Source organism: Aulostomus chinensis, chromosome 11 (genome assembly GCF_037954235.1).
Source record: "Aulostomus chinensis isolate RoL2024-O1b breed Wild chromosome 11, RoL_Achi_v1.0, whole genome shotgun sequence".
In the NCBI taxonomy this organism is placed as follows: Eukaryota; Metazoa; Chordata; class Actinopteri; order Syngnathiformes; family Aulostomidae; genus Aulostomus; species Aulostomus chinensis.
In genome coordinates, this window is record NC_141330.1 from 26,283,825 (window position 1) to 26,309,384 (window position 25,560).

At 45.0% G+C, this 25,560-nt stretch overlaps 1 protein-coding gene and 1 long non-coding RNA gene across 2 annotated transcripts in view; one reads left to right on the forward strand and one right to left on the reverse strand.

The window, feature by feature from the left end:
• bckdhb (branched chain keto acid dehydrogenase E1 subunit beta) overlaps positions 1–25,560 on the reverse strand; it is a 64,264-nt gene that overhangs the window by 18,607 nt on the left and 20,097 nt on the right. Inside the window, exons 7-8 of the mRNA XM_086217414.1 lie at positions 22,551–22,648; positions 21,295–21,405 (exon numbers count right to left, since the gene is read on the reverse strand). Coding sequence (XP_086073540.1) covers positions 21,295–21,405; positions 22,551–22,648 — 209 coding nt within the window. The remainder of the gene's footprint in view (positions 1–21,294; positions 21,406–22,550; positions 22,649–25,560) is intronic.
• Positions 15,202–16,141, forward strand: LOC147253874 (uncharacterized). The gene is made up of 3 exons (XR_015118443.1): positions 15,202–15,382; positions 15,630–15,871; positions 16,026–16,141. It is a non-coding gene; the product is annotated as an uncharacterized LOC147253874 (long non-coding RNA).

Here is a 25,560-nt window from a genome sequence, read left to right on the forward strand (position 1 = left end):
CCTAATTATATGACACCATCTTCAGGAATGTGGAAGTTAATAACAACACTGGAAGATAATTACTACGACTGGCAATCCACACAGCAAGAAGAAATCAAGCGAGGGGTTGAGATTAGGACGACGTCTCGAGATGACATGTTGCTGCGAGGCTCTCCTTGGTGCCATGACTCATACACGTCCGGTCAATAAACAGCGCTGCTGCCCACTCTTCTGCCCCACCCTGATGCCGAATCTGTTCCTCACCTCACACACATTACACAGATGCAAACACAAAGACTGTTAACATAACCTCCAATTTACCCTGTGACACCAGCATCGCCCCAATCTCCCCCTTGGTCATCTCCCTGCGGGGACACCCATCCCGGTGCACGCCGCATCAGGAGTGCATTCCTCAGATGCTTCTGGCACAAAGGGAGCCTGCCACTGTTTTTACAATATCGTGGGATAGAATTTCAGAGACTGGAGGCTGGTGAAACCTGTGACCCGGGTAACATATTTGCTCTGAAACTCTTGCTGCAAAAAACCCCATTATTTCCACTATGGGGTGAAGCTATCCTGCATACAGGAGCGCGACATAAGGATATGTTTGAAAAACTGAATCTCAGGGGAAGCCAAACGGCACGGACTTCTCTATAATGCCTGATAATTCAGACAAAAACTCACCAGATTTCAATCACAGGGGAAAACAAAAGCACATAACTTTTACATTAGAAACAAAACCTTCTCAATAGATCGTCAGAGGGGTCATGAACAGCAGTGTGTTAGTCAAACACACAGAGGACAAGATAATGGAGCCTCTTCTTCTCTCCAACCACAGGCCGTGAAGGAATCGTCACAGACGGAAATAGGACTTCTGTGAATCTGCGCTCATTTACTACACACGTCTCTACAGAGAACTGAACATTTCCCTGCTATATGATGCAATTTCTCAGCAGTGACCTCAGGTCATAAGATCAAATTCTGTTCAAAGTCTATTCGAGTGGAGTTTAAAGTAAGACATTCTATTTCAAATTACGACGTTCAAATCCAGTTTTTCAATGCAATGACTCAAGCTGCTCAGGGTCAAATTCAAACTGAAATATAAAATCAATCAAATTCAACTTCTAGTGGCGCATCATTCAGTCCATACATGCACGGGTTATGAGGCTCACTCGGCAGTTGCTCAAAGCCCGACAAGTCAGGAGGGAGCAGCAAGTGTTGATGTACAGCTCAGATAACAGCTTAAATAGTAGAAAGGGCACTGTGTGAGGGGATAAAACCAATAAAACCATCTGAAGAGAGTGCAGGGGACAGAGCCAGCTGGTACTCTCAATTATCTCTCACTTTCTCTGAGGATGCTTTTGAGAGGTTGCTTGGCTCGAAGTAAACAGACCGATACAGAAGAAAGGACTGCTCAGCTCACAATTTAACCAAAAGACTCTCGGTGTGCTGTGGTGCCGCGGCCTGCCGTCACATGGGACGCAGTTTTCTGAGAAGCTTTAACCGGCATCGTCAGTCTCCTGCTACCGTTCACGTTGCGCTCCCTCTCAGCAGCCTCTTACTTCAGCCACTGCAAACCAGACAGGATCTCACAGCTGCCAGGTGGCACCCTTGGAACCACGCTAGCATAGCCACCATAGCGAGGGGGCTTTATTTTTAGGGCCGTTAATCGATACGTTTATGGCGTCAAGGGTCAGGGTCTCTCCTACACGTTTTCCTCAGTGCCACAACGCTGCCGCTCTTCGAAAATCCTTTTTGTTTTTTTGATCTGCAGACTTTTGAATGCCTTATTTGAATAAACTGTGTTATGCTGAAGACACAGAAAAGACTGATCAAACACGACCCTTCATCAGCGACCGCGGCTTCTCGATTCACCCAGCAACAGCACCTGCAGGCCACTGCGGCATCTTGGTACCACTGTTGACTACACTTCATTAGAAAGCTCCTTCCTCACTAGCAGGCTGACGTCTAGTCAAGTCATAGTTAATTTTAGTTGTAGATAATTACGACTACACCAAGTTTCCAAACGAGCCATTTTCTAACTCCTAATCATAAATGTGACAGTTTGATGTGCTTGGATGCCTAAATAACTGTTCCATCATCAAGTTCTTCCAAAATGGAATCTAAGGATGATTCTGAAAAGCACGTTTGTATTAAATTTCATGCAAAGTTGTGATATTTGTTGATAATTCAGTCTCATTGCTAAAATGTATTGATCTTCCATTTGCGTTTATAGGTTTTTTTCCATCCACATTTCCCACCTGAATGGAGAAGCAAATGCAACCCTGATGCAACGCCTCCACGGCTGACCTGACACTGCAACTGTCCACTGCCTTCAACTTGCATCATTTTATGAGTGTAAAGTACACACAGTTTCAGTGGATGAAAACAAAAGACACATACACGGTCAGTCCCATTTACATCTCTGACATAAGACTGTCATAGGACTCCAACATCTACATAGTAATTGTGGCAGCAGCCTTAAACCCAGTTGCTTTCAATTGCTGGATGTGGGTTTTCAGGAGACAGAATCATCCACTCTCATTTTGCGGTTTGACCCTTTTCACAAAAGTCACGCTGTCCTCTTCTTTGCTCATGACAGCCACTTTTCGTGTCCATTAAATTGGGACTCAAAACGGTGGCAGAGGTGATACTGCTGGTACTTGTGAATGATCATTTTGACCAAAAAAAAATGGGAAAAACAATGTGCTCACACACAGGAAGACAGGGAGACAATTTCTGTCTCAAATCTTTCAATACAACCTGAATCCGTTTACATGGTTTTAAAACATGGAATCGTAATAAAAAATTACAACTTTGATAAAGTCCTTGTCTAAAACATCTTGATGCCGTCCCTGAAACGATGTCAGGGCAAAAAACCTAAAACATCATGACTGTCACTGCAGGACAGAACGGAAAGAAATGCATTAAAAGTTCCCTCCATGTTCCCCCCTTCTCCTGTTGAGGGAGGTGGGGGTGGAGCCTATCCCAGCAGCCTTCCCCCTGGACAGGTCACCAGTCCATGGCAGGGCCAACACATAGAGACAGACAACCATTGGCTCTCCCAGCCACGCCTACGGTCAATTTAGAGTCTGGATTAACCTGGTCCCTCTTGATGTCTTTGGACTGTGGAGGAAGCTGGAGTACCAGAGAGAACCCAGCAAGAACAGGGAGAACATGCAGACTCACCCAGAAAGACGGGGCTTGAACTCGCAACCTTTTTGCTGTGAGGCGACAGTGCTGACCACTGCACCACCGTGCTGCCCTGCATCAAAGATTGATGATCAGAGTTCAAACCCAGTTTGCAATGTGCACAATGTGCTGCAGCTGGTCGACAGTTGAGGCAGGTCAGATCATAGGAAGAAACATTCTCACCAGAAGAGGACGGGTTGCTGGTGGTAAAATATTTAATTAAATAGGAAATATTGTGCAGGCTACATTCTTTATTTGAAGAGTCAAAACAGAACTGAGCTGCAGACCAGAAAACCAAAGCTGCGTTTTTTCCGAAATGATCAATTTGCAATCCTTCAGTCAGTTTCCGAATTTCGGAGAAATGCATTCCAATGTTCTTCTTTCTGTTCATCAATACGTATAATTTTGATGTCATTCAGTCAGGTCATTAATTCTAGTTTAGACTCTGAATCTGAGTATGATTACAACTCCCCCTCAAGGGTGGATCACTTAAGAAAGGACCTAATAAGAGGGAGAAGCAGAGAAGACAAAGAATGCGAGGATTAGAGGTTGGATTGGAGTGCGAAGCAGAACAGGTCCAGGTTGTGGGTTTAGTTTGGAAACAATCCTGTTCTGCTGTTTTCAAAAACTTCACCAAAAGCAAAGGGAATCTGTACGGTAATAATCAGACAGAGGACACCAAGTGTTGATAAATGGAAAAGAGAGAAAATGCAGCAATGGGAATTACATGATTCCGACATGTGGACCTTACCATTTGTTGTACCATATATATATGTCCATGGTTGGTCAGTTCTTTCCGCATTTGTTCCTCTAAAACACTGGTTTTCTAGCTTCTCAGACCACCAAACAATCGGCATGAATGTGAGGCTATAAATGACCAAATTTGTCATTTACTAATTTGCTGTATGTTCTGTAACAATTACATGTCAAAAGGAGGATACACACCCAGAGCAACGATTGATTTAAGTGGCAGCTGGGACCCGGTGGCCCCACCTTCAGAGTGAGTAAATAAACGTGTAATTATGATAATTGCACATGTTATATCATCCACGCTAGCAGTAGACTGTATGTTGTTTATCATTGGTGGAAAAGATTTCCTCAATTTCTTTTCAGTGGATTCTATAGAAAACCCAGCATCTCCTCTCTGTAGGAGAGAAGGCGGGATCCATGCTGCTTCCTGCCTCAGCCTGGCTCTGAGACAGGAGGAAGGCTCCTGGTTGGTGGCGGCTGGTGGTAGCTGGGCACGGCGACAGCTCTGGTGGGTGCAGCTTTACTTCTCATTGTACAACAGGACTGTCATTAGACGCCAGAGTCGTTCCACAGAAAGAGGAGAAATTTCATGTTTACTGCCATTCCCATACACACCCAAACCTAATGAGCAGCATGGAGTTCATCCTGCCGCAGTCGCAGTCCTCGCTACCTCTATGATCTGCCTCTCCTTCCCGCTCCTGCCTTCCCAACTCAGTTGTTCCCCTCATTCTCATTACTGCTTTTCTTAAAGCTCCTCCTTCCCTCCATCCGTCCTACCGTTTCTATTTATCATGCTCTGCTTTCATGAGGCCTCTGCTCTCAGTCCAAGCACTCCCCACGATGTGGCCTCACCGCTGAGAGACTGGCAGTCAATGACCTGGCATGGCCTCACAGGCTAAGGTCAGAGCTGTCACTCTCCCATAGCATATACACTCACTCACACACAGATGGATGAGGGCCTCCCAAAGGCATGCGCACCACACATCCATATGCAGTCACGCACTTGTATAGACAGTGAGTGCCAGTGCACACCCACACACTTCTTCAAACGCTGCCGACTCTTGACTGATTGATGCCAGTGAGGCTATCTCCTGCTGTCATGGCGATCCACCATCAAAGTGTCATCTTCCCCATTTAAGAGACACAAATGCAAAAAAAACAAAAAGCAGAAAATGGATGCCAATTTACACGGTTTATCCGGCTGCTGTTTGCCAAGTGCAGAATCTCATCATGCGCTTTCAGCTCCGTTCTAAAAGGCTTTCACACGCCCCAGTGTTTCCATGTAGAGTTGCAAACATTCCTTCAGTGGATCTGTACCTTTATGGCACTCAGTTGGTCGGGAATATTTTAAAAATACTGGTGATGACCAAAACAAAATCCCCTCCAAATCTTCGGTGCTTTTAGTGTTTGCCCCCCCCCCCTCACACTCTCCCTGCTTCCCAAACTGCATGGCTCCTTCTTCCTTCAGGCCGTCAATCAAAATTCAACAGGAAGTGAAAGTTTAGCTTTGTGCCGCCAAAGAGGAGTTGTTTTTGCTGCTGAGTCCGCTGTCTTTGCTCGCTTCCGCCAACCCTGTAATTGCGAGGCGACTGCAGTGTCCAAACTCATGTGCCACCATGTGATCTGGATGACAAATGAGAGTCGCAATGAGGCTTGACTACTTGCTTGGACCTTTAAATTGGCGTTCTGTGATTAGCAGAAAGGGGTGAGTGCTCGGCGAACCGGAGGCCCCGTTAAATCACAGCTCTAAGAGAGAAGAAACACAAACATTCACTTACTCTTTTGGTGCCATACAATCACTCGTGACTCTCTCTCTCTCTCCCTCTCTCTCACGAAAGCGCAAGAGAGGGAAAGTGAGAACCAGAAAGGGAGACGGGGGTGAGAGAGCACAAAAATCAAAGAGCGGGGAAGAGAGCTCAGAACAGCCTCAACACTGGGCGGAGTGCCAAGCCATCCTCCAGAAGAGTCGGGACGCCAGAGGAGACCTCAGACAGAAATAACTCCAAACATCCCCTAAAGACCTATTAAAACCAATTCAACTCAATTACATCCTGACACACACACACACACACACACACACACACACACACACACACACACAACCTGTCTGCTCTGCAACTGCCCTGTACCCCAATCGTGCATCAGTGTGTACACACAAACACACTGCAGCATGTACAGTGTGAGCTGACAGAGGCTGAAAAAATAATCAATGATTGTTAAAAGGCCCAATGAAGTAAAACCCAAGGACGGGGAAAATTCTGTGGGTGTAAAATCCCAACTCCTTCTTGTACAGATGATTTGTACTCCATCTACACACCTGAACTGCAGTTTATCGTTTCTGGGGCAGACTGAGCTTTTCTAAGACAGATAGAAGCCATAAGTAGGAACTGTCAACATGAAAAGCGCCCGCAGGTCCACGGTGAGGCCACTTGGCTTCTCATGATTAACGCGAGCGTCAGGAGTACACCGTTTGGAGCAGCCTCTGGCTCCTCTGTTCTTGTCTAAATGTGGAATGATTCCACATCAGGTGATTAGTTGTTTGTGGGGATCATCAATTTCAGGATAACTGGATAACGCAAATGTCTCGAGACTGCCGGGACACCGACGGTTTCAAGCTGAGGAGCGAAGTGGGAACTACGGCTACCTTTGACCCTTGTGCCCTTCATATTCTGCCCTTCGCTCGTAGCAGCAGGGCGGCCTGGTGGACACCACTGCCTTCTTTGTTTTGCTTTGAAGGAGTTAAACTCTGGTCCACGATCCCTGGTAGGATGCAGCACCCTAACACTGTTGCCACGTGCCGTAAATCATTAAAGAAAGGAGGAGGAGGAAGAGAACATGGACACCGCCAGTGCAGAGGTAAAACCGAGTGACAAAGTTTTTGGAGCTGCAGATGCTCCAGTGAGACCGAGTATAAAATCATTTGTGGTCCCACAACTTTGTGTTTTCACAGTCCAGCTGATGCAATTATTTGACTTTACAAAAAGGGTCTCTTGGGTCTCACAATCTGTCCTGTTCTGCACATGCTGTAATGTTCATTTCCACATTGTTTAACAAATATCTGAGGCACTCATTTGACTTTTTTTTTTTTTTACAATAACGTGATAAATATCACACTGTGGGCTTGCGGTTGTTGATCGGACTGTGAGCGTCTGATGTCATCACACTTCTAATCGTTCAACATTGAACTGTATGTCAAGTTTCAAGCAAAACAACGTGAGGTTTTAGTTTGAACTTTTGATATAAAAGAAATTGTCCTTTTATGATGTTTAGTTTTTTTCAAACCTCACACAAAATAAACAAGCGCACTCTTGTGTGTGTGTGTGTGTGTGTGTGTGTGTGTAAGAGCGCACAGGGCAGTAACAGCAAGGGGAAAATACAAGGGATGTTTTTGCTTCATGTGCACACGCGTGAAGCTGGCGACGAGTGAAAGCTCGCCTCTCCCTGCGAGCACTCGTAGCTGCGCAGCACGTCTGGCGTGTTAGCGCCTACCCGCCGCACGAGTAGGTCATGCTGATGTTTGGGACTTGTGGCTGAAGTTCATTGGGCACATATGTGACCCCACTGATGTTGTGGCTCACATCCATTATAAATCAATTGGAGCTGCAACACCGACCACACACAGACCTGCAACAAATGAATACCTCATTGCATCAGACAAGGGGGCAGCAGTGCAACATTGCGGGGTTTTTTTCCATAACAAATTAAAAATAAATGAACCAAGTCGGTGTGTAACCATGATCCAAACGGCAGGAGAGTACAGAGAACGCTTCTTAGAACCTCATCGGAAAAAGTCCACGGCTGCACGCAGCACAGACATAACCGTCATCTCTCCCCAGCAAGATGTCTCAGCCCCTTTGATTGGTCACTCTGAATTCCGACCATGACCTTCGATTGGCTGTTTGGTTTGATCAGAGACACGCTTCAGACCGCAGGAGCAGATGTAAACATCGGCTGTGGCTAAATTGCCCTCCCTCGCCTCAAACCGCCCACTAGTATGACATTTTCCCTCCAAGGTGAGCGTTTATACTTAATTGTTGTAATTAGCCACCACGCTAGGAAGACTTTGGTCATTTGTTTATTGAAGTGACCTTTGCCAAAATGTAAACTCGCATGTTTCATTCCGATTTGTGCTAACGCCTAAGCAGTATGTCTGCTTTACTCCTTATTTAGTGAGTTATGTTTTTTTTGTTCAATAAAAGCACTGACAGGTTTAGTACAAAGTATTATAATAATAACACAACATCCCGTGTGACAACACATTAGGAACACCTCTCAGTGTACGCCAGTAATGTTACAGTTCAGCTGCAACACAAATTACAGGCTCCACATGACCACTGGCATAAATCAACGGCTCTCGCAAACAATAAAAACTCAGGGTTAGAACCCTCCTGAGAGACCGATTTATGGCAGGCTTGTTTGATTAGGCTTCATTTGTTATCGAGGTGTGTCTGATGAATTGGCAAGTCAGCGCAGGTCAGTGATCAAAATTTTAAAAAGTGTGTTTTCTTGAAGAATTAAGGATCATGAAACCGGCTGACAGATGGTGCTGATTGATGGACTAAAATCAAGACGCCTTCCAAACTTAGTACAAAGCTGGACCGTGTGGGGTCAGGGGTCAAGTTTGTTTTTAACATTTTTCACAGGGGCGGACGGTGTCTTCAGTGGGAGTTCCAGGATAATAAATGCTCAGCTGCAGTTTACTGCAGTGGTCCCAGTAGTGGCTGTTAAAACGGACCATCGGCACAGCACAACAACTTCACCAGCCACAACTCAACGCCACCTTATTCCCCGCATCATTGCTGAAACGCTGACAAGAAGCAGGAGAAACAGTCAGACACTCTGGGACTTCATTCCAGAGATTTTACATCTTTTTAGTCATCATGCAAAAGCCTAACAAATGATTGGCAGTATAGTGGACAGAACTGGTTCCTCTACTTCTGCTCTGAATAACAGATTTTAAATTGTAGGGGAAGAAATTTTAATTCAATTCAAGTAATTTCTTTCTATGCTGGGTTTTAAACTGGGATTGATACGAGCGTCAATAACCTTCCAGTTTTAGAAGTAGGGCTAACATTTTGAAGAACAACATGGAACAAATCCGCATCTTAAAATCGAACCCAAAGGCTAAGTTTGTGGGACGCCGATGCGTCAAAACGTGTCAAATCTCAGCTCATCAAAATTACAATCTCAAAAAATATGAACAGAGGCTTGGTTTCATTTCAATTATGTTTCCAATACAAATACAAATTGACGTTAAAAAAAAAATCATGACACATAAACGGTGAACTTTCTGGTCGGGTTTCGGCTCCATGTAAACTGGCTTCGAGATTTATCACTGACTTTTAAAGGATCTGGAGAATCCCTTGGCAGGAGTTGGTCTGGTAGTGTGATGGAGCCTGGCGGACATTTTGGATGACTCGGTGTTTGTGATTTCAGACACTCTTCCTTTTCCACTCATTCCTGCTATCGGCCTACAGCCTGACCTCGATGATCTCAGTCTGTCCGCACCTCTGGCCAAGGCCTCGTCCTCTCCAGTGGAAAACAGACTCTCTGGTCCAAAGAGGCAATGCTTCGATCCAATGCTTTGATTTCAAGACGATCCCTTTCATAACAGAAAGTTGTAATTTCCATCATTATCATCATCTTGAACCAAAATTATGTTCGGCCAGTTATCACTTAATGGGTGAGATGGAACAAATGAAAAGTGTACTTCTACTGGTTCGTTTTATCCTCGCACCCACTTTCAGCCTGGTAATGGATCCGATCTGTGTGGTCTGAACGGGCGATGGACTGGAGTGACTAACACAGATGAGTGAGAACCACCGCGGCCAACACGCGTCTCTGTCTGCCTTACGAGCCCTGGCAGTGCAGCGCAAGGAACCGTGTGCTCAGCTTCTAATGACAGCACAGTGATTCTCTAGACAAACATCCGGTGGATGTCAACAATGAAGCCACCATGTCCACCACAGGCTGAAGACGATCGTGACACGGTTCATCCGGTCTGCTACAAGTTCTGTTCAGTGCTTTAAAAAGGTTTTCACACTAAAATGGCTCCTAAGAGCAGTGAACTCCCTCAAGGAGTGACTCACTCTAAGCTGAGTGAGTTTGTGCGACTGAGGTAATCAATGGAGCAGCAATGCTAATGCCCGTTAGCATGAAAGTGCGTTTGTGGACAGTTTAGAATGTTTGCCGGTGAATTAATGCTTTCGATCCTAAAGACCCAAGTTAGCGCTGAAGTTCTGACCCGCTGTCACTTCATGTGGGCTGATGTGTAACGTGGAACAGCTGTTCTCTTTTTTGTGATAAGCCATTCCTTTGTGTGTTTAGCGAACTCAGAGAGTCCATCATGGAACTGTATGATTTTTTCAGTGTGTCTACGTCTGGATTTGGGAAACCTTAGTCCACATTTCTCCAGTGAGTGACACTGGGAAGAATTTGAGAAATCTCCAGTGCCTAGCAATGGAATGTGTTCACGACATTCAGCCAGGAAGAAGAATGGAAAAGAAGTCAGTGTGTGTGTGTGTGTGTGTGTGTGACAGAGAGGAGGGGACACGGTAAACCATAAATGGGCTGCATCAACCTCAACTTTACTCATGTACATACATATCTACATATCTAGTCTAGATTGACGATCTCTTCACAGTAAACTGAAGTGCTGCCTCAGGTTTTATGGCCACAGCGTTGCATTAGGCCATATTTTCACCAGCTACACCAGAGCAGAAGCTGGATCCATCACCAGAAAACAACCATGAGTAATTTTCCACTGATATAACCACCAAAACCTTGCTACAGCACGACACATGACAAGAGTTATGACACACGGCTGACTACAAACTTGATCCAGCCCTCTCTTGCCCCACATGTTTGCTTTCTTTCTCTCCACAAAGTTCTGCTGGTTGGGTCCACAGTGCCCAGTGTTAACACTGTAATTACAGACATGGGCTACAATAATAAGAATGCAGGGAGTTAGGCCCAAACCTCTGGCCACTTTCTTCCTGTGCCATTTCTTCTACTTTGATTGTTTCCAGTGTGTGTGACAGCAGGCCAAAGATATTAGGAGTGTTGTGGTGGGCCAGTGAGCACATACTGGCTGAAACCCCCTCCACTGAAATGGAAAAGCAGTAATGATCCCAGTCAGACTGTGTGATAATCACTAGCAGGCTGCCAGGCCCATCCCTGGCCCGGCTCCAGACCACAGATTCACATCAAGGTAGAGGCCAGCGCGATGCTGCACTGGGTGTCAGATCTGGCCAGGTACCACACAGGAGAGGAAACGGCACAACTATGGATCCAGACTTGAAGACACACTCCCTTTAGGTTTTAAATACGGTTTCCTTTAGGTATAAATACGTCGTGTCATCTCCTGCATATTGATAGACAGTGGACTGAATGTACAGCCAGTTCATCAAGGTTTTCCTGTTCTGAACAAGGCACGTCTGCCATGTTTTCCCGAGGAACAGTCGTCTGGGTCACGACGGGGTTCCCACCTTATCTCTTGTTCATAACCCTCTCTGAGGCCAGTTGCTGGATGTGCAGACATGAAACCAAAGGGGCCCTCGTGGTTAATATTTTGCTGAACGTCATTTATCCTGCTTGTGCCATAACATCTATCCAGGTATTTTTCCAGTAGCCTTGCGCTCGTTTGAAAAACAAACAGCGAGATCCAGTGGAAACAAGCCTTCCAGTTAATAACACCGGCTTTACAGTTGGAGGGAAGAGGCAGCTTCTGTGCCACCATCTGGAGACCACCTGGTCACTGCCATAATTTGCAGCTTTACATTGTTAATGCGATGACAAGCTCAAGGCTCATCTTTTAAATTGGGAAATGGTTTTCTACTCTAAGTTCTTGAGTTGGGTTTCATGGAAATGCAAGGTTCACTGGAAGCCCAGGGTGCTGCTGGAGGCCTCCTTCCACGAGCAGAAACGTGGCCAGGTTCAGATTTCCTTGCGGCTTTTTCTGAAGTAACACAATTCCGTATCTAGACTGAGGAGGGGGGATGCTGCAGCGCGGAGAGCATGAGCCCAGGTTAGGTTTCAGCATCACGAGCATCATGACATCGAATGAGCTGCCGCGTCATTCCAGGCTGCAACAAACAAGGATCAAGTCAGTTCCTTGGACAACAGTGTTTGCCTGCAGTGTTGCTTCAATAAATGTGCCAGTTCTGGGCGAGGAGGAGTGCTCGACGAGAACCTTTTAGCTGTGGAGCTGTGGTGAAATAAGTTCAGTCCCTGGTAGATGTAAGAGGGCCACTTTTCTCTGGCTTCGTAACAATTAAAATTAATTATATATCCATTAAAAAATGTCGTTCCCACTGACCACCTAACAAAAAAGAATAAATGCTGCAAGATGTGGAATCATTAATAAGCTGACATCATAATTTCTCTGCAGCACAGCTCAGAGTCCCGTGTGAAATGTGCAAAGCTCTTGATGTTTATTACGGTTATTAAATACTGTAACACCAGATGTGGTAGAGAAATCTGGTATCAAAATTGGGGAAGTGGAAAAAAAACACAAGATTTCCGTGCCGAGGAAAACCGATCATCAAATCGAACGTTCACTTCTTCTCAGCAATCCTCATCATGTTTTGATTCCCAATTGCTGATTTGGTTTTTCCTGTTTTCCCCCTGAATTCTTTGGAGATCATAAATTCTAAAGTTGCTGTCTGAAGCACAGAGACTGCTTCTGAGTCGCTTTTCAGTCAGTATTAAAACGTGTTTCCATCAGAGGAAGCCAGGATTAGTTTTACATTTAAAACATGGACTTAACATTTTTGTTATGATCATGTTCCATAATAACCTGTGGTAGCAATTTAGGAATATTTGCCATTAGTCAGCTGTGCAAGGCTCTTCACAAACCTCTGTATGGGCTTCTTCACATTGACGGGACATGTAATTATGGTAGGTGGTATTAAAACAATAACCGCAGCTAACGAGAGGAGAACAACACGTTGAATGGGACATGGAGCAGAAAAGACTGGTGGCTCCATCCATCCATTTGCTTCCATGTCCTTTCCACATCAGCACATGACAAACAAACATATCCGAGTATACGGTGTCCTGCTCCCGACTCCTGGCTGCTTCCATAGACTGTGTTTACCTGTTGGCTTTGACTCAGAACACACACATTACACTGGGACCATTAAGACAGAGAGAGGGGTGAGCAGAGCAGAGCCTTGATAAGGAGGTCTTATCTGTGCCGTGAGTCAACAGACTCCGGGCACTCAGAGCACACAGCCGCCGCAACCTGCCTTCCATCCAAGAATGACAGTGCCGCAGAACAGATGCTGCCGCTCATTCCTGCTTAAGCACCAACCTGGCCTACAACTACCTCCATTAAATCTTGCCTTTGTTTGCGACTCGGACATAAATTTATTCAATTGCCACAAGACATCAGACATGGCTGCTTAAGTCCTTAAGTGAAAACTCCTGCGTGTGTTTTAAGGGTTGAACAGGTTCAGCCAATTGGGTTGCATCAGAGCTACAGATTTCAGCTGCGGCGCAGTCCAAGAGACACATCGAGTGTGAGAGAAAGTTTACAAATACTTGAGAGAAGACGATGAGAAAACAACGCGGCACACCAGGGACCTCCGTCCATCTGAAGTGTCAGCATCAGCACGGTGCCAGGTACCAGATCGCTATGCACTCCATATTCGGTCCAACAAATCTAGCTGATGCAATATTAATGACAAGTTCTTTGGCTAAATTTTAGAGGACGACAAAAAAATTGGTTTAAAATTTCGTAATATTAACGGGATCAGCAGAAGTCATCGTCCAGGTTGATCCACACAAGGATCAACCTGGACGATGATCCGGCTCAATACTTCAACGGTGGCCTGCTTCTGTTTGCATATCCAATTCTAAACATGCAGCCATTTTTTTTTTTTAAAGGCCAATCAGGCTACTCTGAAAAACAGTCACCAACGCTTAAAACCACACAGGAGAAAGTCACTGAAAATAAAAAAAATAATTCTTGCACAGAAATGTCCACTTGATGACCCAGCGTCCCAGTCACATCACCTTTTATGGCTTCTGACATCAGTTTGTGTTCCTGGTCACTGGCAGCAAGTATAAGATTATTTTTTAACTAAAAATACAAATGAACTGACAGAACATCCCCTGTGTGCTTTGTGTGTGTGTGTGTTTGCAATGTTAAGTCAACAAAACAAATTCCTCCAGCCGTGAACTGTGGTGTATTCACAGCTTACTTCACAATCTTTAAGTTGCTGCCGCCAGTGTTTGCTGATGTTTCCTGAACTACTCATCTAATTAGGACGTCAATGCAGCTCGTTGGGCCTTTGTCCACGTAGCAGTTTTCTCCTGACAGAAACCTGGCGCAGCCCAGCACCAGAGTAAACACTGTGCATGGGTTTGTTTCTGTGACAATATTCCCATGACAATTTATCACGACTAGTGTCTCCCCTTGATTTCATTATCCATTTGCTATGACTATTGATTTGTTTGATATATTGTTTTTCCAGCACAAGCGCCAAAGCCATGCATGTTTGCAGACTTTCTAATGTCACTGCTTAATTTGACTGCCACAGAGCAGGAACCAAGGGGCCGTAACCTGATCCTGGGAGACGTGATGAGCTGATGCACGAGTGCCATTCAGTGTCCAGCTGAATGTCCCATAACTTGTCCTCTTCTCCAATATAACAGATATCAGTGTGGTATAAACAGGGAACGCGTGCTTTCATTTTGGAGTTCGCTGAAGTGACTTTGTCAGGGATCTAATTCTGATTTGTTGCATGAAAGCTGTGGCGGTGACAATGCCAGTGCTTCTCTGACAATAGGAGACATCAACTACAAACACTCAGATTGGCCCCATGAAAAGTACACGCAACTCTGGGAAAAGACACACTGTTCTCAAGGGATCTGCATATTCTCTCCTTACAAGAACACACAGGCAGTCGGAAAAAATGCAACCTCCCCGATGGACAGGGGTTCTCTGAGGGGGTTTCGTTGTAACCTGTTTTGTTCATATTTGCCCAGCAGTGAAGAAAACCTGCGAGTAGCCACAACTTCACACCTAAGCATGCTTCTGTCTCATCAGGCTCACACAGGTCTGAATCAGAGGCCTTTACATTTGCCTCAAAGTCAACGCAGGAGCTCTCCCTGACAATCCGGAATGTCGCACAGCATTGAGTCACAGGTAGGGTATACAGCAGAGCAGCGGATTATAAACCTACAGGGCATATTTGGTTTTACATAGATTCAGATTCACTGCCATTAAAATCCATTGTAGGCGATGGGCACAAGACCATGTTGTTTAATGAAATTAATGATGATAATTAGAAGCACCTTTCACCCCTGCAAGAGGCGAATGGAACTCCTGAGACAGATTTGGGATGGATTTTCACTTCAGGGCTTTTCTGGGAGCAGATGGAACTTGCTAACTCATGGGCTAGCAGAGACCTGCATAGAGGACGTGCCCCAACTTCATCCTGGCTGGGGCTGAGAGGTAAAAAGGATATGAGGGAGGATTCCAGAGGTAAAAAAAGCTTTGTGCTGAACAAATAACTAAAAGGTGGTAACATACTAGTGTTGGGGAGTTAATACAATTTTGGTTCAGGAAAACAAGATTACTGTTACATATTATGTTTCAAAACGATTTCCAAAGTCAACAGATAAGCAGGTTAAATAATCCTGATCTCGTACAGACCAGAATAATGGAATAAATGTAATAATGGAGCAGCTCTTCAACACAGGTTATGAAAACACGTCTTCCCAGAAGATATTGACCACCCTTCGGTCTCTTGGCCCGCTGACACTTGGGCAGTTTGCCTCGAGTATTCGTGCTGTCTGCAGTGATGAGCTAGTCAGGATGACACTGAACTCCATGTATGAAGAACTATTTGTCAAACTCCTTCAATCAAATGTTATTGTGTCACTTCCACTCACCATTGGTTGGCTGTGCAACCCAGAATCCACAGCGCGGACCTACTTGCAGGTATGTACATAAGTAATTTGTGCAGAGTTGGCGTTAAACGTAACACCATTGCTCTGACAAGCTGCTGTGATGGCAACATGTTCCGACTTCAGCTGTAGCCTGCTAGCTCCCTTGTAGCATGCTAATGTTAGCTTATATTTGCCGTACACTCTAGCAGATACTGGAGGGAAACTAAATGGAGGGAGAGGCTTTGAAAAGACAACGGAGATGGAGGTTTCTCCCGGATATCAACAGACTTCCAAAGTGTATGGAATCCAAACTGAGAAAGGAAACGCCCCAGTCTGAGGTGTTTGACGTGATATTAGATTTAGCATTAACTTACTTAAGGAATTAAAGGCCTATCCATAGGTGCCTGTCCTGAATATTCACTTGCTGACAGTAATTTAGGCAAATAAAATATACATATTTCATGTTTGTGGCACGGCAATTTTATTTGTAGAGCCCGTTTTCACCACCAGTTTGTCTCCAGGCTTCATGGCATCATAACAACATCCTCTGCCCTCAGACCCTCACATCGACTGAGGAGAAACTCCATAGAAAACCTTTAACAGGGAAAAATGGGAGAAACCTCAGGGTGAGGAGGGGAGGAGGATCCCTCACCAGGAGGGACAGACGTGCAGGAGATGTTGGTGCAGACAAGACAACAGTTTATAACACAGAATGTGGACTTCTGGTGGGGGGGGGGGGGGGGCAGGGAGAGCACCTATAAGCTTAACAAATATACAAACAATTAAAAATAGATTAACTATTGAAATTCAGATATCAATCTTGTTTTTAAAAAATGGATTGTTGAACAGCCCAAAGGATTATTCACACCAACTGGTCTCTTTAAAGGCCTCCATCACAACGAAAAGAAAATCAGCACATTCTCAGCTCTGCTCTTAAGCTGGTACTGCACTGTGCCCACATGCTGAGCTTCAGACTTGGTTTCACGACTGTCATAAATGGATAATGTGTGGAAAAAATCCAATTCATTCATAAGCTTGTCGTAAAGTACAAAATGCACAATTTGACGTGATTTTCTCTCAAAGCCTTTAATTGGTGACAAGCACACAAGGCCTGTAAATCACCAATGGGGAGCTTACGGAGGAATTTTCTGTCGACCATTTTTGACCGTTCAGTCCAGAAGACCGAGAACCATTGGGGGTAAGAAAAAAAAAGAAAGAAAGAAAGAAAGAAAGAAAAAAAGATGAGGCCTGTTGTTGAGGTCCTTGAAGTGGCTGTCTAGTTCAATCATTGTTATAGAACTGATGGCTGTATTACACAGCTGGCCATCTACTGTCTTTCTTCACTGGCTGGATTTCGGGTCTGGAAAACCTGAGTGACGCTGAATCACTAACGATGAACTAATACTAAAATTAGGCACACATTTTTTTTGCACTACCGACTCTTAAATACAAGCCAAGCCAAATAAACGTGTATTTGTGTACGAACAGTGGGGAATGTTGGCGAAACCTCCATCAGAATGACAATAAAGAGTCGTTAGAGAGAGCGAAGCGGCTCATTCATTGAGGAATCGCAGCCTCTTCTGCACCGGGCGCTGCCAGCACGGGCGTCTTAACGGAACTCCAGACGTACTTTAACCAGGCACGACGGCGAGACTTTCCTCAGCGCATCATGGGTCTGGCAGAGGTAAACCAGCCATTTTGTTTATCCCTTGAAGAGCGTCTATTACATTGACTGGGCCACTCTCGGCAGACACTCACTCCTTCTGTGTTTTTACAGAAATATCCGTCCATGATTCCTTTTGTCAACAAGAGGGTTAAATATAAGTATAGCTGCCGGCTGCCAGAGTGGATCCCTCAGGGAACAGGAAGATGGCACGTTCTGCAAAAGCACTTCTGAACAGTGATGCACCATTATTTACTTTATAAATCTACACCCCATATTTAAATGAGCTTGATACAAAACACATGGACGTGCACACAACCTTAACTGTGAGACACAACAGGTAAATCTGACTCATGAGAAAACTTGAAATTGGCTGCCAGCAGCTGGATGTGTGTCTGCAGCCTATCTGACCATCTGCACACTCACAGCATCTGACGGCACGTTAATAAGCAGTATAAAAACAGCTTTAGAGATGGCAGCCAGGTGAAAAATGTCCTGGCTATACCCTGTCAGAAGCTGAGAACAGAGCTGGGCCAAAATATCTATTTAGTGGAGGAAAACCTCCTTCACAGAAAAGCCCTGCCAACTCTCAACCATTCACAGAACTTAAGACAGCAACTGCAGCGACTGTCAGTGTTCCATTCATGCACGAAAACGTTTGACATGAGTTCAGTGTATATAACAATTATCATTTAATCAAACCCATTATCTAACTAATCAGTGGTAGATTGAGCTGATCAATTAATTCAGAGTGTCACCTTAATGCAATTTGGCCTCGTGCAATTTCCAGGTTGCAGGGGACACAAGAAAGTAAAGACACCTGTCAGAAATGATAAAACCATGATCACGTTCCCATGGTTCTGAATAAAAAGAAGAGGAATTCAAAATGATCTTTCCCTCTAATCGTATCAGCACTCCAACATCAGCCAAAATAATGGCGATGAGATATTCCAGGTCTGCATGGGTGGGTCGCTGCATGATGAGCTCATTCAAGCCTCATTCATGGCAGGACACGGAGGAGGTTCTGTGGCATCGGCAGAGCTGCAGCCACAGAACCTCCTCCATGTCAAGCCAGCGCAGAGCAGCTGTGCAGCGCCCAGCAGTTTGGGCACCAGCGTGCGGGGTTACTGAGGACGTTGAGGGACATGGTTCTCATTACTGTGCATTTGTGCCACAGAGAAGGCAGCATTAACCGCTGCAGGGTTGCCTTTTTTTTTTTTTGGTAAATTTTGAAATCAAAGAAATATCACGGAGCATCATAGCTGATAAAATAATGATAATTACTGATAAAATAATGATAATTACCAAGACCAACAATCGATTAACAATAAAACTTGAACTGACTGAAGGCGGCTCTGTGCACTCATTCATAGAAAACAGGCTTGATGTCAAGACCAAGAACGTCCTCCGTATTCTGTTAGAGGCAGCAGCAGCAGCACTGAGGCAAGCAGAGCTGGGGACTGGCACCAGCTGACTGCTCGGACCTGGAAAGGCCTGAGAAGAGTCCTTGAGAAGGGACTTGATCACTGAGAATCCATGTTGCAAAGCTTTGTTTCACTAATGACTGCATGCAGCTGAATGTTCCCCCTCTCGCCCAGATGAGTTCACTGCGGATGGATGCCTGTCAATAGGACTGCACAAATGAAGAGGAGGGAAACAACAACAGGAGCCAAGCAAAGAGCACCAGCAGAAGCATCCGGTCCACAGACAGGACTCGAACCTTTCTGCAGGACTCTGGCGCGGCTCCACTGACCAGGGCTATCAACACTGCAATGCTCCTAGGCTGTATCTCATTACAAGATCTAAATGATCATCTGAGTGTGTTCGGGCGAGGGACGAGCCTGGCAGCAGGCCCACCATGCAGCACACAAACACTCTCTTCACTATTTCAAGACACTTGTTTAAATAGTAAAGCGCTTCAGAAAATCTGGCACGTTGGAGAGTTTGTAACTGATGATAGCTCACTTCAAGCCCCAAGTCCGTCTGTGCCAGAACAATACGAAAGTCTCCGCCTTAAATTACAATCGACTCCCTATTAAATTACTACCCTCCTGCCATAATTTTATCCTGTGCTTTAACTACTGGTTATAAGATTTGCTTGGCAGCGGGAGCAGCACGGTACTCACCAACAAAGTCTTATGTTGCAGAAGAGGAGCATGAAAATTTGACAATATGCAAAAAGAAAATGTATCTGGTGAGTCAGCTGAAGAAGTCTGCAAAAGCAGTAACGTTGACACAGAGAAGATGGCATGTGACATATTCATGGACCGTTTGAAAAGTCCCGTCCCAGGAAAGGAGAGGATGGATGCACACTGACACAAATTTGCTTTTTTGGTGTCCTGGACATTTAGTCCACTGACGTTCGCTGCTGGTAACCAGGAAAGAATCCCTCTATGTCACTTTTCCCCAAACTGTGTGGCATTGTGCTGCTTAGCCTTTTCTAAATAAACAGATGGAATAGCCACTGGAAAGCAAGCACCTCTCTCTCAAAGCCCTCCCAAATAAAAGGCTTAGCACTGGTGTCTGAGCCTGTGTGAGGCGGACGCAACGCCAGCTGTGCAAGGAGTTGCAACACAGAGGACTCCACTGTCCCGAGAGTATCGATTCTGCACCTCGATAAAGGCATTTACTGTAGGAAAACTAATCCATTGGTCAGCTCTTCATGGAAACAACATTTATGCCAGATGATGATCTAAAAGCCATTTGCAAATGCAGTCTGAGAAAAGACGAAACCTGACACTGAATTGATTTGCTGTCACCTAAAACCAATATTGGGAGAGAAGTATCAACCGAGACAAAAGGCTTGGGCAGCAATGCCGTACGCGGGGATATCTAGAACTCTAAGGCTCTGTAGCCTCAGGCCCATTGAACCAGCATACACGCCAATCATTTTCAGAATTTCACTGGCGACACAAAGCCTCGGTACCATCGGTTCCAGCGCTTGGTCTTCACAAGACAGACGTTGAGCCGCTCACTCACTGTGGAGCAGACGTGGAAGCTCCTATTGGCTCAGGAGCTGTCAGATGCAGACTTTCAAAGTAAACCATCATTTATGTTGAAATGTTCTCTGTCCTGTACAGCCAATCGCTGTTCAACTGGTGTGATCAACTGGTGTGATCAACTGGTGTGATCATACATGAAATCACGGCCGGACCGATTCAGGATTTTTGTGCACATTAGCGATTTCAGAGCAGGAAAAACAATCATTGATTACAAAAACCATGCAGCCAATATTGAATTTTTATGCTGGAGTAAAAACAGACCCTTTCTCTGTTCACTGGGCACCAATTTTGCAACCATCTTATGTAAAAGCAGAAGGATAACTTGCTGAAAAATAGCTTGCCGTCTTATAAAATATTCAAGTCATGCATGACTATTTAAATAAAGACCAAAACAAAACAGTAAAATAAACAAGGCCACCCTAGATGTAATAATGGGCTCTGGGTTATTATTTTACCTGACTGCCATGTGCCAACGCCACAATCTACATTCTCTCAGGGCTACATCACGGCTACCAATCACAGCTTAGCAGCAAAGTGAAGGTGATCGGTGGACTGAGAGTGCCGAGGGTTCGTTTACGTGGAAGCAAATAAGCATCTTTTTTCTCCAGTGACAGGAACAACAACATCTGGAGAGCATCATGTCGAGCAGGGCGGCCCAGCCGATGTGACCAGATCCAGCCTCAGCGTCACTGCTGAGTTTTTGCAGCAACACGAGCCGTTAGGTAGAGAGGTGACGTCACCAGGTAACACACTGTAGACAGATTTTAGCTCAGGCTGTTCTACTGCGATTGCATGCGTGTTCTGTGTCACCTTGCACACAGTGTCGACGTCCCAGGGCAGGATGGTGCGCAGATCAATGACCTCACAGGACACGCCCAGTTTCTCTTGAGCCATATCGGCAACCTCCCTCATCACATGGATCTGAAGAAGAAAGAAAAAAATGCAACACCTTTAAGAAAAGCTTCAACAGCATGTTTGCCCCGGCATTAATTTGGGCCTACGTTGGATGCAACGGTGGCTGATGATGATGCGTGAGCTGATGCGTGCAGGGAGATTCCGCAGGCTTCCATTTGTTATGGCAGTTGAGAAAAGCCAACAAGTGAAGAACACATCTTCTTACAATATTAAATCGCATAAATGCATCATTGCCTTGCAGGGATATTTTCACTTTTAAAGTTTGGGACTTTTTGGAACCATTTAAAAATAAAAAATGTTATGATTTCCTTCTGTTAAGAAAAAGCCATTCTTGTGCAATGCCAGAGTAACCGAGAGCACTTGAGTTCACCGAGGTCGTGTTTACCGACAGGCATTATCGTCTGTGTCCAAACACGAACTGCTGTGATGAATCTGAATCATCTCAGTTGGTGGAGCTGTCAGCTTTGTGACACCAGTCTGAAGGGTGCGGGCCCCTGACTCCACCTAACAAATCAGCTGTGAGCATTTATTTTGGAATAACGCTGCCATTGCATTATTGTGTGAGGACTTTCACTTCCCATTCTCAGATGTTGTTTTTGCTCTCATCTGCAGAAGACTGACAGCCCATGAGGAAGAGAAGGATTTCAGAAAGGGTGACCATGGACTCCACGACTGGATCACCTTTCTTCCCTGTCCGCCATTCAACAATAATACTGGCTATGATGGAGACTTTTTTCTCTCGTAACCTGCGACCCCCCTGCTATGCTGCAGGAACATGACGGGCTGGATAAGCCTGACAAAGTGGCTCGGTGCCATCAAAGTTGGCTGTGACTCCTGCTGAGTTACAGGCACCTTGATACCAAACTACAGAAATAAAATCTGTGATGAAAAGAAAGGGAACAGTGGAAAGTGTGCAGCAGACACGTGCGCTGAAGATGCTTTGATGTTGCCCGGAGGACTGAGAGCCCCCGCAGCTTCAGAGAGACTTCAGCTAATCCGCTCTTTACCTCGACGGCTTTACAACATCATTTAATTCTTTTTGTTGATGGAACTCGGCTCTTTTTTTCCCTGTGGCCATTAAAAATGATCCAAGGATAGATGACTTGCTATTCAGCAATGGAGGTCTATCAGTGACGCAAAGGATGACCCACCTGCGTCCCCCAGGCAAGAAGAGTGACATCACTTCCTTCCTGTAGGACCTCGGCCTGTGAGAGCGGGATGATGTAGGGCTCTGTGGGAACCTGTTCCACTGAGAAATACAACACAGATTCATCAAGACCCATCAGAACATCCGGAAGAAAAAAGAGAAGCTTTTAAATGATTCAGCTGCAAATCTGAGGATCAAACTCTTAATCAGAATCAGATCCACCGAGTGGTTCTCTAAACCGCTCCTCGCTTGATTCAAACACTTCAGCTATGCAGTTTTATCACTTTTTACCCACTTGATTCAATTGATTAATAAGAAATGTGTAAAATCATCATCTTCGTATGTATCTTCTGTTAAGAACCGTGCGACTCTGCCTTAAAGTCATCATTTCAACAGAGTGACGGAGGAGGGAGTTCAGAGCAAAGAGTCAACCCAGCAGCCACTCCCAATCATGCACTCAGATTAGCCTCCGCGTTGTCTTGTGGCGTCCGCCTCTACTCCGCCACCACGGGGAAACTAATTTCACAGTAAAAGCAGCGCTCATCATGAGCTCGAGTTCACATTCATTCAGTCTATTAAAACATTGAACAGATACTGCTTTGTAAGCGCACTTCAGACGGGAAAATACTTCAAAGTCCAGGTGTTTTTTTGTCTCAAAAAAACACTGTGTGATTGAACAGTCAAACTTCACCACGATACGTTTACAATGATCAATTTCACTCGTGAACCAAAGTGTTGGCGGAATTTTACTTGAGAACGTCTCAGTTTGTCACTCAGACAAACTGAGACACAAAGACTCATAAATATTTTCGTACAGTTTACAGCAGTTGAATTCATAAATATCTGCAAGAGCATGGACACGGCCAAGCACCCGAGTGCACTTATTTATATGCAAAGAAATTCAACATACATGTCTCCTGATGTCCCTTTATTTTCCCAAAGAAAACGTGCCTTTCAATGTTTCAACTTAGGACCAGATGTGCTTTTTGGACAAAAACATTGAGCCCTGATCATTATTTTTATGGCTCACACTCAAAATGTACTGAGTTGACTGTGAAGGAAGGGGGGGGGGGGGGGGGGAATCAATTCACTGTGTACCCTTGTGGTCGTCATAAAAATACCAGGACCCCAAACTGACCGTACCTCTAAATGATAGAGTGGTTGACACACTGGTGAATGATAGACTATCAAAAAACACAAATTCTTCCGACATAACATTTTATCTGGCCCATTTCAAATGCTTCTTCGTGCTTTTTCCAGGACCTCGTGTCTCCAGAGAGGCCGAGTGTGCTTTTATCAGCATGAATTCATGCATGCTCCACTAACTTTTGCCAGCTATCAGCTCATAACTCTGATTAATCTTGACTACAAAACATTGGTGGGATGGGATATCAGTCAGAAAGCGGGCCACATGAATGGGACGTAAGTCCAAAAGGAAGCCCTCGCAGCCAGACTCTTTGAACCAAAGACCAAGACAAAGTGCAGTATATGGTTTAAATAATAGCTGATAATTTATTGGAAATCTTATGCATGGTCAGGGAACTCACTGCACGGCAAAAACTTATAAAATCAAACCGCCTCCCTTTTAAACTTGCTGCTTCTTTTTCCCCCCAATATTTATTCAGCACCAACAACATACAATCAGAAAACGTCCAGTTAAAACTCACTCGCAAACACAGCTTTGGTTCAAGAAGCCACCAAGGGCAAGATGTTTAAGTGTGAGCGGATGTGGGAAGCGAACTGCTAAAAAGCATTCCTACATGGCAAAGCACGAATTCAAAATTACAATAAAGCACAGTAATTATACTCTAGGGAGATGTTTAAGACGTTTCTGAGAGCCTTGAATGAATACTGTGATTGTTTGGTGCCTTCCAGAAGCTGTAAAGCAAAGAAAAACTGTCCATCCCGTCGACTCTCTGCTACAACAACATAAAGCAGCTCGGTTAAATCATATGCAACTCTGGGTTACAGCTACCAGACAGAAAATAAGCAGTTTGAGGGGAATAAAAGCATTATGCAGGTTGCTAAATTTGAATTATGAAAACTAAGTTATGATTTAATAAGTGGGCCCACGTAAAAGTATGGGCTCACTCAGACAAATGCAGCTTCTTACCCTGGGCTGCAAATACAGACATGACTTCAAAAGCCAAGCAGGGGTCATTAGAGGCCTGTGGACCTGGCACCAGAGCTGGCACCAGAACTGGCCATGGCAGGGCCAACACATAGAGACAGACAACCATTGGCTCTCCCAGCCACGCCTACGGTCAATTTAGAGTCTGGATTAACCTGGTCCCTCTTGATGTCTTTGGACTGTGGAGGAAGCTGGAGGAGCTGGCATTGCTGAGGCTGAACTTGAAATAAAAGCTATTTGTTACAAACGTGGAGCAAACTGACTGTCACATGAGAAAGTCTGTTCACACTCCTTCATCACATGATCCCAGCTGTTACTGTAGGAGATGATTGACACATCAATGACTGACAGGAGAATCACACAACTGTCACCTCCGTACGCACCGTGAGGGTCACTGACATTTCACAAGTGATTTGGCCAATGCCAATATCATCCGTACAAAAATTATATTCACATTTTGATTGTAGTGAGAAACAAATAAAGAAGGTGAATTTCAGTCACCAGTTTTTCTTCTGCTTGTGATTCTTGTTTGTCCTTTTCAATAATTGTTTTTTTAGTTGACTCGAAGAGTTTCCTTACAAAGTTTTCAAGACTGATCCCCGTTTTCCCAACTCTTTGGGTCAAAGTAATTAATGGGGACCAAAGGGGGGAGGAGGGGTTGAGTTGTTGCCAGGGGACGATGTGTGAGCATGACCTCCCTGAGAGTGGACTGAGGGGAATAATTCAGTCATAAAACATGGATGGTGTTGAAACTTTTATGAAATGGGGCAACAACAAAGCGTCCCACGTGTCCCTTCACTGAACCTCCTTGGGTTCAGGGACACTCAAGGGAAGCACTGATCAAGCAGCCCCTGCACCCCTCGTGTTTGTAGAGACCATGTGG